General features: G+C 36.9%; 2 protein-coding genes across 2 annotated transcripts; both read left to right on the forward strand.

The window, feature by feature from the left end:
* The first annotated feature begins 1,113 nt into the window (after window positions 1–1,113).
* On the forward strand, window positions 1,114–5,021 carry LOC147856748 (cyclin-D2-1-like). Its single transcript, XM_087328488.1, has 6 exons — window positions 1,114–1,534; window positions 2,851–2,937; window positions 3,036–3,134; window positions 3,308–3,509; window positions 3,721–3,854; window positions 4,265–5,021. Exons 1-6 carry the CDS (start codon window positions 1,193–1,195, stop codon window positions 4,520–4,522), a joined length of 1,122 nt encoding a protein of 373 aa, XP_087184614.1. The 5' UTR covers window positions 1,114–1,192; the 3' UTR covers window positions 4,523–5,021.
* A 3,323-nt stretch (window positions 5,022–8,344) lies between these two features.
* On the forward strand, window positions 8,345–14,378 carry LOC147856749 (putative glucose-6-phosphate 1-epimerase). Its single transcript, XM_087328120.1, has 9 exons — window positions 8,345–8,482; window positions 8,693–8,780; window positions 11,490–11,564; window positions 11,658–11,714; window positions 11,818–11,975; window positions 12,061–12,192; window positions 13,473–13,575; window positions 13,643–13,742; window positions 13,913–14,378. Exons 2-9 carry the CDS (start codon window positions 8,703–8,705, stop codon window positions 14,122–14,124), a joined length of 915 nt encoding a protein of 304 aa, XP_087184246.1. The 5' UTR covers window positions 8,345–8,482; window positions 8,693–8,702; the 3' UTR covers window positions 14,125–14,378.
* The last annotated feature ends 681 nt before the right edge of the window (window positions 14,379–15,059 follow it).

A 15,059-nucleotide genomic window follows, 5' to 3' on the forward strand; every position in this document is an offset into this window, starting at 1 on the left:
CAAAATTCTCTCTCTTCCTGCCCTGCTCTCTTTCTCACACTTCTATGATCTATCCACATACTCTGTTCCTATGTCACACACACACACACACACACTCCCTCTCTCTCTCTCTCTCTTTCTCACACTTCTATGATTTACCACATACTCTCTTTAGTACGTAAAATTCGTGTTCGTCTAGCATAGCATTCGTTTTCCTACGTAGGAAAACGAATGCGAATGTTATTCAAACATTCTTGTGTGTGTGTGTGTGTGTTTTGTTTTTTTCCCATTTTTTAATGATCATTTTTTGTTATTTATTTAGTTTTTAGGCTTATTTACCTCATGATAAATAGTTAATCCAAAAGTATGGTATTATCATTCGTTGAGGGTGTTTTTTCTTACGAGAATGCGAATGAAAGTATGGTACGTATGGTTCATACTCCGACTCTGTTCCCATGTCTCTCACACACACACACTCCCTCTCTCTCTACCTGCTAAAAAACCTCTCTCTCTCATTCAGTGCTCTCTCTCTCTCTCTCTCTCTCTACTTTCTCTTTCTATCCCCTGCTGCTCCCTCACACACACACACACATACACTCTGCCTGTCTCTGTCTCTCTCTCTCTCTCTCTCTCTTATTCTGTGCTCTCTCTGGCTCTCTCTGCACCTCGCATTTACCCACATCAACTCCCCTCTTCCCTATACATACATATACTCTCTCTCTCTCTCTCTCTCTCATAATCTCTGAGCTTCCCAAAAACCCTAACAACACATTCTCTCTGTGTCTCTGTCACACACACACACCCATCACTGTCTCTCCAAGGAGAGAGAGCAAACACAGAAGAACAGAGAGAGAGAAAACACAGGAGACAGAAACACAGAGGAACAGAAGAACACAGAGAGAGATAGAGAGAGAGAAAACACAGAGGAACAGAGGAACAGAGAGAGAGAGAGAGAGAGAAACCAATAGGAAGAAGCAGTCATACAAAAACCATCAGAGATACATATACATTACATATAGTCTGTAGACAAGGAGAGGGTTTAGAGAGAGAATGTAGAGAGAGAGAGAGAGAGAGAGAGAGAGAGAGAGAGGTGTGGCTGTGTGAGTGCTCTCTCAGCTCTGTCTTCATCATCGTCTGTCTTCCCCCCCCCCCCCCTTCATGCTACTAACCTCTGCGTTTCATCTCCTTCCTCTTCTTCTTCTTCTGTAATATAATGCCAGATTGCTCGGCAGCAAATCTCCTTCTCTGCTGCGAGAACATGTCTGAAGAAGAAGAAGAAGAAGAAGAGGAAGAGGAAGAGGGTAACCACGATTCTTGTCATTCGCCTTCGCCTTCTTCTTCTTCTCTTCTTCTGCTTAACCTGTGGGAGAGTTCTGCTTCTTGGCGAGTTTCTGCAGCTATGGCGATGGAAGAATCTTGTGATGTCGAAACTACTCTATCAGAGCTCGGGGAGCGAGAGATCTTTCATATGCCGAGCTCTGATTACTCTCAGAGATACGAGAAGAAGATTCTTGATCCGTGCTCTCGTCAAGAAGCTGTAGATTGGCTTTTCAAGGTATCATCACCGTCTTCATAGCTCAGCAAAAGCTCTGTCTTTTTCTTCTGTTTGTTTCCATACCTCATCAAAATCTCAATTTTACTTTAAATCCTTTCCCGTTTCCTTTGTTCATTTCGCTGGAGGAGACATGGTTTTTTCTTTTCTTGTTTGTTTCTTCGGATTTGGTTCCTCCTCTGCTTCTGCTGAGTTTATAGATTAATTGGATTAATATATTCTTCTCTGTTTCTATTTTGGAGATAATCTATGTTCTAATGATCGCATAGATCTCCCAACATTCTATGCATTAAAAATTCTCTTTCTATTTGTTTGTCTGCAGATTATACATTTCTGGGTTTTGCTGTATTGTCCATTTTTGAGTTTTCCCCTCGCTGTTTATAGGTTTCTAACGTTTATATGCATCTCTGATCATAGATTTCTGGGTTTTTATTTCTGATGATGTTGTCCATTAATTCCGTGTTGACAGATTTGCTAGGGTTTAATATGCATTGCCAGTTTTTTCTCCATTTCTTCTACTTTGGTAAATAGCTGCCATTATTACTGCTCATTGGAAATTCTAAGGATTTCTAGAGAGAGGATGCGAACTTATCTTAAGCATTTGGTTCATACAAGGGTTTTGAGGTGTTCACAGGGACGATGTGAGATCTAGAGCATGGATGTGACCTTTCTAGATTGGTTGGATTCTGCTCGAATGTGGCATTTTCTACATCAAGTGATTTCTAGTTAGGGAACGGGAATTGGTGGGACATTTTGTTCAGATTAGGGTTAGGGTTTCTGGAGAGGATGTGAATTGCTGAGGCAATTGGTTCATGAAAGCATATAGCGTGTGCCATGTAGCCTTTGTAGTTGATCCGAATCAACATAACCTTCTTACGGGCAAAGTGCTGTAGTTTGTCGTCCATTTAGTAGCTCATGCTTTGTGTTCTCACAGTCTTCACACCGACATAGCCATCAAGTAATGGAGTCAAGCTCGTAGAGGAGATGGAGCAAGAGGTTTTGGGTAGGCCTCCTAGAGAGAGGATGTGAAATTTGTGGAACCTTTTTATTATTATTGTATGTGGATTTGCCCAATAACAGCATGTTTTCACTTATATGAAGGTCAACACTTCCTCTCGGGGATGCTAGATCTAGAAAGAGGATGTAAAATCTAGAGAGAGCATATGAAATTTGTGGGAGCTACTACTATTGATTTATTACTGTTTCTTGATCATGCAATAATGAATGACAAATATTTGTTGGTTCATATGGCTTTCGATAGAGAGGGTGTGAGATGTAGATGTGAATTTATGGGATTTTTTTTTAACATCACTTCGAAGGTTCGAGCTTTCTACAACTTCGGGCCTCTTACAGCTGCCTTATCTGTCAACTATCTTGATCGATTCCTTTCTCTCCATCAACTTCCGGTAAGGTTCCTGATTCCGCTTTCAGTTTTCAATTACCATTTTTTGTCCTGACCCGTTAACATAACCATACATCTTTATACAACCAAATGTATGTGTAGAATGGTAAAGCTTGGATGATGCAACTTCTATCAGTGGCGTGCCTTTCCCTTGCTGCCAAGATGGAGGAAACTGAGGTCCCTCTGCTGCTCGATCTTCAGGTAATCAATCGGAAAATAAATGACTTTCTGAAAACCTGAGATCGTTCAAAATTTCCTTTAGGCATTGGTGTATATACTAGGTTGTTGGTTATTTTTTTCTCTCAGTATTGGAGTTAAATATATACATACCCAGTGGATCTTAAAAATCATCCTCTTTATGTTGCATCATATAGGTGGTCGGACCCCTTTGCATCTTTGAGCCTAAGACGATTCAAAGAATGGAGTTGCTTGTACTTAGCACTCTTGGATGGCGTTTGGGCTCAATCACGCCTTTCTCTTACATTGATTATCTCGTTCGCAAGCTAGATTTAGCAAGTGGTACTCGATGCATTTTATGTGGCCGAATCAATGAACTTATCCTTTGTGCAGTGCAAGGTAATCCTTATATGCTTGTATATATTCAAATTCAATATGTGCTCATTATAATATCAACCAACACAGACATATCTTAACGTTGTGCGACACATACATACAGTATGTGGTCTATAACAATACTACATATCTCAATAGCGTAGGACCATATTTATATGACATGTGCTAAATTTGAACCATATTAACTATTTTTATTCCTCATCATGTTTTGCAGAGATCAGATTTCTCATCTATCGCCCGTCTTCTATAGCTGTTGCAGCTGTCTTGTGTGCTGCTCAGGAGACGTGCTCTACACAGTTTGCCGAATTTAAGAAGATGTTGTTTTCGATATACCCCCGGTGCCTACATGTATGCATCTTTTTAATCCTCATCTTTCTTACGTATGTTAGGACATAGGCCTGTTCACATCAGGTAAGTAACAAGACATTATGTGCTAAAACACAAAACAAAAACATCACATATGTGACAATATGAAAGTACTTATCATTTATTAAAATCATAATTGTGCCAAAACATGGCACTGAAGTTTAAAGCATATGTTTTTAACCTTATCGATGTGGGTTTAAGCACCCAACCTTAGTATTGTATTTTATAGTAAGCAATAACCTAGGGATGCCTGTGCATGAATTCTAAACATCTCTAGTTTGACCTCCCTAACTCGTGATTAATTCATAGTTATGTCTATGCTTGTAAGTCATGACATATTGTTCACCCATTTTCATGCATATTTATTTCTGGAATTCTCTCCTGGCACACAGGATTTGTCGGAACAGTGCTTTGCGCTCATGGTGGACCTATTTCTTGGACCAATCACTACATCATCCAAGGGTGAAACATGTGGAAACTCAATTCCGCGAAGCCCCATCGCAGTTCTTGATGCATCTTTTAGCAGTGATAGTGAAAGTGCCTTCAAGTCGATCGCATCAGATCCTAGCAGTCAAGTTTCTTCCCCACCACCACTGAAACGAAAGAAGATCGACCATTTTGGTATGGGTACAAAAGTTTATGCAACTTAGTCTTCACATCTCTGAAGAAACCATCAACCTTATCATGTTTTGCCTATATATAAGTTCCACATGGTGAAGCCTTGTTTGAGACGAAACATTTAGTGGATGTGGTAACCATGGGTGAAAACAAAAACACACTTGAAAGCTTCAAGAGAGAAATGAATATGACAGTTACAAGTTGGAGATTGAATTTAGATTGTGATAATGAATGAATGGCACATGGATGATGTTTTCCAATGCCAACGTTGTTTTGGTCATAGTCATGTGTGAATTGAGAGAATAAGATGAGAGCTCTCAAGCATGTGGCTTTGCAATGGGTTTTGGCTTTTGAGGTAGCATTTTGGGCTAGCTCACCGATCACTATGTATGCAAAACTTAATCAAGTTTTTAGGTCTCATGAACAATGCATGTCATGGTAATTGAGGCCATGGATGCCATGAGTCTAATTCGTGGACACATTATTAACTCTTTCTCTTATCTATGGTTTAGAATTTTAACATTTCCCACATATATGGTGATCATATCGGTTTGGATTGGAAGAGATCGCAGTGATACTTTATTTAATTCGGAATCCAAGAAGCATTTGTATGATGTTTGTAAATTTATTCTGTCCTGCTTCAAAAGTTTGTTTGATTTAACACCTAAGCTGAGGTTAGATCAGAAAAGAATAAGAGGGAACAAAGTGTAAAATTAGCTTTCTCATCAAATGCATGTGTATTGAAGGGTCTGTGGACTTGGGTAATGAGCATCTCATAACCATATGTTTGTAATATAGTTGATTGTATATGGGCTCATTTGAGTCAGATATGGAAGGTGTTGGGTCTTTGCAGGGTGAAGTGCAGTAATATCCTGGTCATTATGTGTCTTTTGTTTGGCTTCAATATTTATACCATTGGCTGGAGATGACATAATTGATGAGGGTAAGCAGATTCAAAACAGCAACAACCTAGGCATCCAAATTATGTGTTTGAACTACAGGATTTCTGAACATCACCTTTGAGTTTATGCTTATCAATAAAGACAGATTCAAAATGTAATCTGAAATATGGTAGAAGATAACATATTGAAAGGTAATGTTTTCCGTTTGCATATTAACATGTATATAAATAAATATACCTTTAATGGGATAGAGTGAAAGTCTTGTGGATATTTTTCATCAACAATGGCAAGTTGATGGAGAGTATTTTAGCTATCATCAATGTTTTTCATGCACTGATTGTTGAAGAACAGTAATATCATAGTGAAAAGTCATAGGACCTTGGATGATGTGGAGGGGGTCTTCTTCGGCAATGTATGATATTTTGATAAAGCTCGAGGCTTTTGAAAGCATGAAAACCTCTGTACATTATTATTGAACAATGATGATACGGGATACTAATATATATGTGTCCATAGTATGATCTTCCATTGCTTCTAGTAGGCATGGTAGAGATACAATGGAGAACTTAGCATAAATTTCAGTCAAGACTCCGTATTGTAGGTTAAATGTGGGCCTCTCCATTTGCTACCACACTATAGGAGATTCTAATTATTAGGGAATGATTTATTTGCTAAAGTTCGTGGTTGTATAGAACATGCTAAATATGCACCCTTTGCAATGCTAACACACCTCTCCACCTAGTTTTCAAGAACATTATCTTTAGTGATTGATTGGCCTAGTTTCTTTTCAATGCACATATATTAATTAATATTGTGGTATGAGGATAAACCAAAAACTTCTTAAGGATTTGGTATATGAGTTTAACTTCTTCGAATGCTCGTGCATTATTTTTCAATTGGGCATTGGTCTGTGAATTGCGATGGCATTTTCTCAATTTACTCTAAATGGCCATAAGGTTCTTCCAATTGTGCAAGCTTCAAACATTTGCAAATCTCCAATCATATTTTCTGAAACCCAGAAGTTTAAACATGCACAATAATTTTAAGTTTTTGATATAATATAATTTTCTCCACACTAGATTATTTAGCATCCTTAATAAATGTGTCGCTACCATTAAATCCAAATATTTAGAGAATAGAAACTTGTCCGCTGTCCACTTGTAAGACATGGACTAAAAAAAATGTTTTCTTAACCGACTAGATTACTTGGTTGTCACGATATCTTCTATGGAGATTTTGTATATTAACCAGTGTTTATTGCAAATAAATTTCTGGAAACAGAAAGTGAAGTCGTAAAGGGATAATTCTTAGGAGAAAGTGATGTTGTAGTTGTGGATGTGTTTTTCAAACTAACGAATATAATGAATGAGACATTTGATCCACCCCTCAATGACATGAACACATAACCTCCCACACACACACACACACACAAATACAAAGAAAAGCCACATCGTGCATCTGCAATAGATAGTTTCATCAGATTAAATTTGTGGTTGCGCATGCGAGAAAATCGTGTAAACCTAATCATGGTACATCCCCGTGTCCCTGATATGTGATACAATTGACCAACTGGCATAGTACAGTAGACATTTTGGTATTTACTTTTTTCTTGACTATTTTGTGAATAGTGTGGTCCTTGCAACAAAAACAAAATGTCATCTATATCCAACACAAAAAGGTGCGCCCTCGAATAATTCGATTTCTACGCGTATTATTCTCCGGAGAGACTCAATTCCAAGTAAAGTTACTTCTACAAATATACGAATGTACTGCTTAACCACCATTGTTTTTCTCATTATTGTTACTGAAACAGAATTACTATTGCATAAAGTGTTGAGCTATATGTATGTGTGTGTGTGTGTGTGTGTATTGAAATACAGTTGTCTTTCTAACTATATATCAAATCACCCTTATCTTTTCAAAAATTCCCCTCCTACCCTCATTGTGCTTTAATTACTATCCAAATATCCCTATTGTTGATCATTAACGATGGGATTAACACAAGCACAACCATTAAGATTAAGTATGTGTGGATCAAGTGGTTGATTTAGTTAGGAAAAATTAGCATACATCAATCTTTGCTTAGGCAAATCACTGACAATCCTTACAAATATAAAAAAATGTGCATGGGCATTCTAATTGATACTACTTGCTCTTATTCGTTAAGGACATATCGATAAATATCCACTGTTTGCTCGTGGTTCAATCACAAGAATGATTATAATTAGGAAAATGATGTAAAACATGTGGTACATATGTATGATAAAATTCACGAGTTGGCCTCTATTCGCTTGCTCGAAGTCGGGGCTCCTAATCATGATATTATTGAGTTAGAAAGGGAAACTACGAAGAGATCAACTTCGAACGATCCCCAACATGACAATCCGTGGTCTTTAAATAGAAATGTGCACAAATGTTTCTCGACATGCTTTGTTGTCCAATTAGAAAGGGTGGAGAGAGATGATGACCAATGGGTCACGAATTCACATACACATACACATACACATACACATACACATACACACATACACATATGCATACGCATACACATACACATACCCATACCCATACACATGTTGTTCTCATCAATCGTAGACTAGGTGTTCGTGACACTGAATACTCGTGGGCATGCATGCATACTCACATACATGTACATGTATTTGTCGGGGTTTTTGTTTTGTATTCAATCCATGCATGTGTGCGTATTTGTAAGGTACGAATACATGCATGTATGCATACATACGCCTGGAAATAAATGGACTTGCCTAGAGAAGGGTAGGCAGTGGAAATTATGAGAAGGGTATTTCAAGAATTTCTTCAAAGGTTATATAGAGGAATGGATTCCTTTATTTATTAATTGTTTGATTTATTCCATTTTATATTATTGTTAATAGTTATAATAATATTATTATTAAAAAAAAATAAAAAAAAATAAAAAAATTGATTAGCTTGTTTTCTGTATATACTGTTGTTGTTGGCGATGGTGAGCTTGGTGGAAGCTCCGGAATTAGGGTTTCGCAGTTCTCTCCTGTTATCTCCGCAGGTTTGATGGACTTGTCCTTCTTCTGCATCTTCGTTCACAGCAAATCGGTAAGTCTCCTTTTTCTTCTTGTTTGCTTGGTTCTTGGTTCTCTGCTTTTGCAGATTATCTTTCACTCTAGAAACAAAGTTCCAATACATTCGTATCCCTTCTTCTTCTTTCATCTGCTCTCATCTTTCATTCTCTCTGTGCTTTCTTGTTTCTATTTTTTGGATTTCCTTCGCTTCCTTTTATATTCTCTCGTTTTCTTGATATCATAGGTTTAGCAGAATGCCTATTGATCGCGTGAAAGACGCTTCTGGATTGGAAACTCTGATTTTGAGAGAACCTCATGGATCTTCTGCAGTGGTAAGCGCTTTTGCTTTTTCTTGATTCTCTTTTTTGCTTTCTCTTCATATTTGTTCTCTTATCGTTGAAGAAAGAGTATAAAAGATTAGTTTACATTTATCTGGAGTAAACTAGGAAATGATTAGTGCAAAAGTGTTTCCTTCGTACTGGCAGACGCCAGGAACTTGTTCATTGTGTCTTTTCAGACAAAAAAAAACAGTTTCTTTTCAGACAGAAACCTACTCAAGTAAGAAACCTTTTGCCAAGAAGCTGTAGCCATTCACCTACATATGTTACGCCCATGTGCCTGACAAGTGTAGGATAAGGATAGATGCCATAAGTAGGAATGCGCCTACATGGAGGCTAATAACATTTACAGACTCTATGTTCCGGTAGAAAGAAGATGACACATAGTTTGGACGTAGAATTCAGAATTTTGAAAATGAAATGGTTTTATGTTTCACAAAAATCTAGTTTTATGTAGAGAAACATATAGATTTTTCTCCACTGAAGTAAAGAAGGGAAAGGCTTTTGAAAGTTTTCCATCCCTCTAGTAAAAGAAGCTTGTATGCTTCAGGCTCATGAAACTGAGATATTCTTGAAGGTGAACCTGTCTTTATTCAAATAAAAACTCACAGAAATTTGTTATTTTGTAAAGGGACATATAAATTGCTACTGGATCAGGGAAAAGTAAAGTTTTTCACAAATGTACCTTTTTTATTCGAAGAGAAGCTTGTCCACATAGGCTCATGTAAAACAGTTTTGTTCAACCAGTCAAATTACTGCTAGTCAAGCTTGTGGGAAGATGCTAAGAGGAAAAAGCTAGAATACTACATTGCTAATGTCAACCCTGAATGTTGGTGTCAATATAAAGCAAGAATGCCTATTGATTGTATCCAACCTTATTTCATTACCAATATGAGTAGTAATGCTCGTAGAGCCCTTACACTACTTCGCACTCGATCTCACAAGTTAGGTATTGAAGTTGCATCATGGTATCAAAATGTAATGAACTTGAAGACATGCAAAGTATGCAATGAAGGCATGGTAGAGGATGAATGTCACTTGCTCTTCACATGCTCAACATATAGTGCAATTCATTTGAGATATGCTGACATACTAAGAGGGAGTGATAACTTAAGTGCCATACTTAAGACACCACCAAGAAGGTTGAGCTCATATGTGTATGCTTTATTCACACATAGAGAATTTGTGCTTCAATGTATGAATACCCCTTCTTAGGAAGGAGACACATATCAAGAATGCATATATACTCTGGTCCCATAGGTCAAAAATGGCCTCTTTATGGACAATAAAATTAAAAATTCTAAATTCTAAATTTTCTGGAAATTTATAATATGAATTTCTGTAGAGAATGCATTGAATGGCAGTCATCATTGAAACCAGTGGAAGAGTCTCATCAACCCATTGCTGTTTTTCATAAACTGAGGAATCATACTCTTAAGCCAGAAACCAAGGTTCATTAACTAGAACTCATTTAATCAACATCCCTAAACCATATTCATCCTGGCAATGTTTTCTTCTTCACTCATTGTGAGTGCTACCGAAACTTGGTTTCATTTTTTGTTGCTGTGTACAATTTGGGCAAGGTATATATTCTCTCTTCCTTTGTGATCATGTGCGAGTCGGGACCCAAACTACCATTTTCCCTGGACTCGCTTTGATGCTACTATCTGGAGTTCCAAGGAGTGGAGAAAATGAAGCAGGTCTATTCATTAGAGAAACTGTCCACAATTAGCTGCTAGCCACACAACATGCATGACCTTTGTTTTTAAATTGATACAAGGGATTAATTTACTCACACATCCAATTTTCTTGCCCCTATTCACACCTACCAGGGTAATGAATTTTGAGTTTTCACTGAATCAGAAAATGACATGAAACACGGTTTTCTATATTAGTAAGTATTAATGTACAAAAATGTATTCATCATTTATATAGTGTACACATGAAACAGATCATTTATCACTGTTCAAGATTTAGAATCTTCCCATCACATTATGTTGCTAGAAAATAAAAGCTGAATCACAAAATAGATCAATATCTTGAAGCTGGAAAAATACCAAGACTTCTGAGCATATATAGGCCACAACAAAGGCTTATGAAGTAGGGATAGTGACAACTTGTAAGGCTAAGTTGTAATTCTCTGGTAAGATGACAAGGAACCAAGCTAGGGCTCAAGGTATGTATTTTGTCAAAGAAATAAGAAACATGATACAAAGCGTGAAGAAGTCTGTTCCTTTCGGCTATGACTGAGTTAAAACAAACGTCTAAATTGTGGGGATAGATCGTATACGTTGAGTTGATTAAATTAAGCTAAATCTAGAAAAACCTGAGAAAAGTTGCATGCAGTAAAGGGCCTATGTGAGTCAAAATGTCAGGTAAGAGGTTGAGTTGACGATGGTCGAATCAGAAGAAACCAAACTAATGTGAAGGAAATTTATCTTTTCATTTCTTAAATTGGAAACAACCATACTATTATTTGCTTGTACACTTACAATGTCTTTATCAATCCTGAATCCTGACTTGTTAACTCCATATTTATATATTATTTTCATATATGGACAATGCACATACCTGTACATCACCATTTGATTCAAACTGCATCATATCTCCTTTACAATGTTTAAGTGATCAGATTCTGGCTGAATTAACTTAAGAGGTAACCTTAAGTTCTAACTTCTTACCAAACTGCTTAAACGCGTGCAGGTATCTTTATATGGTGGACAGGTAACATCTTGGAAGAATAACCATGGAGAAGAACTTCTTTTTCTAAGCAGTAAAGTAAGTGCTTGTAGTCATTCTTCTGTAAAGCAATACAAGATAATTCCATTAGGTAGTAGTATGAATAGGGAATAATACTTTCTGAATTGCCAGGCAAGTTTAAAGCCCCCGAAAGCTGTCAGAGGAGGAATATCAATATGCTTTCCCCAGGTTTGTTTGATGGCAGAAAATATTCAAGCTAATGAATGGCCTGAAATAGTTGTCTATCTGTCTGTTGTCGTTTGCCAAATTTAGGATTTATGCTTGTGAACAGGTCAGCAGTTTAGGTGCATTAGAACAACAGGGTTTAGTAAGATGTCGTCTTTGGAGTCCTGATCCCAATCCTCCTCCACCACCCATTAATGGAGTCAAAACATTTGCTGATCTTATATTGAAGCCCTCGGAGGAAGATCTTAAGTCATGGCCTCATTGGTAATTTTTTTAAAGGTTTTTGACATTGTCAATTGCTTTCTAATATTCTTACCATTGAGTTTTTTTTTTTTGCACTTTTTTCCAGCTTTGAGTTGAGGCTTCGAATCGCTTTGGGAGCAGCAACCCTCACACTAACTGGAAGAGTTCGGAATATTGATATCAAACCATTCTCATTTATGTTTGCACTGCACACATACTTCTCAGTTTCAGATATCAGGTTGAACCTTGCACTTGGGATGAAATTATGTCTATATAGCGCATGATATCCGTTTTCGCTGAATTGATAAAGTCACTCCTACTCGACTGTTCTTGTGAAGGAACATTACCATTATTAGAGCCAGGAAAAATACTGTCGAAGGTGATAATAATGGAGACACTCCATCCATAGTCACAAGGTGTCATGAAGTATTTACTTCAGGAACAGAAATTTTAATCAAAAGAACTAGTGTTTGGCATGAAGATGATTTAGCTCTATAGGGGCAAAAGGTTTGAATCTCCAATGTGTGGTACAAGCATTGGACAGTGAATGTGTATGGTACATCCAAGTTGAACCCTTGTAAAGTCTATTGAAATATCAATAGACACAAAATTGGATGGTTTAACATTGGTATTTGCATGCATTTCCTGTGGCAGTGTACGTGGCAATATGTGAATTACATGCAATGAGAGGTATATATAGACTCTTAAGCCAATTGTAAGGGGGGAAGAAACAGGGAAATGGATCAATTGATTCAAGAATAGTTATAGACTCTGCTACTGTAAGCTGTATTTGAGGTTTTGAAATATTTAGGATTAGGGTTTCACTACCCTATCTTGTACTTACATATCTATTAATAATCTAAACAAACCATTGGTTTTTCAACACTAGCTATCTATCTATTTCTTGCATTCTATTTTCTCTCTATCTCTCTTTCTCACTCCCAATTCCTTCTCAATCTATCTATTTCATTTTCTTTTTCACCCTCTGCATCACTCCTTGTTCATAACCCCAGTGATTCTGATGGACTAATCATGAACTTTATGAAAACAGGATGGGGATGGCTATTTTCAGTCTAGATTAGTGTAAAATGGGTAGGATAATGGGTACTACAGACGAGGTGGTCAACTTTCAATTACAAACATGACATTGCATTGAGAAATACCCAGTTTGATTTCTTAGTTATACTTTCTCATATTTGATGTTTCTACACAACTTGTTTTGTATTCTGAGTCTTCATTTTGTTGAAGAGCATGCATTTAGTCCACTTGGAGCATTTTGAGGGTGAAAGAATCATTGCAACGCCTTGTAGATGATGAAGTTGCAAACTTGAGATTGTAAAAAAATAATAACCAGAAATTTGAAATAATAATGATGGTTTCTTTTAGTACTGGCAAGTTTCAGGCTGTTCATTGATGTCATCTAGCTTGTTTTCATTAGTACTGTATGTTCCTTTGCATTTTGTCTTTAGTAAGATACTTTTCTTTATCTTTTTTCTAATGATATCCTGAATTTTTCAGTGAGGTTCGAGTTGAGGGACTCGAAACACTTGATTATCTTGACAATTTACACAGTAGAGAGAGGTTTACAGAACAAGGAGATGCAATAACTTTTGATGGAGAGGTTTGTGCTGCTTCTATTTAAAAGGTTCCTCCTTTCCATTTACTTCTGATATCTTGTCTTTTTTCAGATAGATAGAGCATACCTGAGCACACCGACAAAAATTGCTGTCATCGACCATGAGAAAAAGCGAACACTTGTGCTGAGAAAAGAGGGTTTCCCAGATGCAGGTATAATGGGTGAAACGTCATGAGGGAATTAAACTGGGAAAAAAGTGGGTTGAAAAGTTTATCATAATACTTTAGCATATTAAACCGAGTAAAATTGGGTAACAAATATTAAATTGACGAAAAATGGCTTACATGAAAAACTGAACCCACTAAACTAAGTACTCTTGCAGTTGTTTGGAATCCCTGGGATAGAAAGTCTAAAACCATACCTGACCTTGGTGATGAGGATTACAAAAGAATGGTGTGTGTCGAGGCAGCAGTTATAGAAAAATCGATATGTTTAAAGCCCGGAGAAGAATGGAAGGGTAGGCAAGAAATTACAGCTGTTTCATCAAGTTATTGCAGTGGGCAACTAGATCCTTACAAAGTTCTGAATGGTTGAGATGGTGGATCATTTTCTAATGATCCACATAAGTTGTTATCAATCATCTTGGTTGAGTTATTTATTGTTGATCATACTATATATGTATATAAATATTGTCCTGACTGTCCCTGCTTAAAATATTATTCTTGAGCACATTTGGCATACAAGCTAAGGAGCCACTCATGAGATGCTCGAACTGTTTATGCTGAGTTACTGCCAACTCATGTAGTTGTGGGTATGAGCCTGTTATAATAAGCTAGATATGTTACATTCATATTATTATAGCAAAATGTTTTCATACCGAGAAATAACTACAGCTTGTGTAGTGGTTAGATATTTGATAGTAAAGTTGAGAACATGCTATCATGTGTGAAAGTTGCGAGTATCTTCATATTGCTTTAGTGGAACTTTTGTTTGACTGTAAGTGAAATATCACATTATTTGTACTAGGAGGTTCATTTTGTTCATTTTGGTATATATGATATATAAGATGTGATCAGCTTTGATGGTTGCATTTGAGAATTTTGTTTCAATAACTTTGGTGTTTGCTTCACCTGTTTATGTTATAAATGCAGCATTTACTGGAAATGGATGATTCATATGTACATAAAATCAACCAAGACATGTCTCAAACATCAAATAGTTCATTCATAGATGTAATAATGAAGGGCTGCACATGAAGGGGCTCTATTCAAAGAGTCCAATTTGTACTAATGCCATCATGTCCTAAGCCACATGCCTCTTCAATGATGTGAGATAAATCAAATAGGCGACCCAAAACATGAAGAATGCCCAATTGATTGAGAATACCATTATGTGAGCTGAGATTCATACCTTTACCATGTTCTTATTTTGATTGTGGGCATGTCTATGTAGTGAGATGGTTGTAGCATCCTCGAATTATGTCTTAATTAAGCATGTCAGGCAACATAAATTTTTTGAAGGGAGTTTAG

The sequence above is a fragment of the Azolla caroliniana genome, unplaced genomic scaffold (genome assembly GCF_043228905.1).
Source record: "Azolla caroliniana isolate FFs.n. ecotype wild unplaced genomic scaffold, voAzoCaro1.0.p SCAF_12, whole genome shotgun sequence".
Classification (NCBI taxonomy): Eukaryota; Viridiplantae; Streptophyta; class Polypodiopsida; order Salviniales; family Salviniaceae; genus Azolla; species Azolla caroliniana.

Coding starts and splice junctions, on each gene's coding strand:
- LOC147856748 (XM_087328488.1), top strand. CDS start 1,193: ATGCCAGATTGCTCGGCAGCAAATCTCCTTCTCTGCTGCGAGAACATG. Junction 1,535..2,850: donor CTGTAGATTGGCTTTTCAAG/GTATCATCACCG, acceptor ATCACTTCGAAG/GTTCGAGCTTTCTACAACTT. Junction 3,510..3,720: donor TATCCTTTGTGCAGTGCAAG/GTAATCCTTATA, acceptor CATGTTTTGCAG/AGATCAGATTTCTCATCTAT.
- LOC147856749 (XM_087328120.1), top strand. CDS start 8,703: ATGCCTATTGATCGCGTGAAAGACGCTTCTGGATTGGAAACTCTGATT. Junction 11,976..12,060: donor CTTAAGTCATGGCCTCATTG/GTAATTTTTTTA, acceptor ACTTTTTTCCAG/CTTTGAGTTGAGGCTTCGAA. Junction 13,576..13,642: donor CAATAACTTTTGATGGAGAG/GTTTGTGCTGCT, acceptor GTCTTTTTTCAG/ATAGATAGAGCATACCTGAG.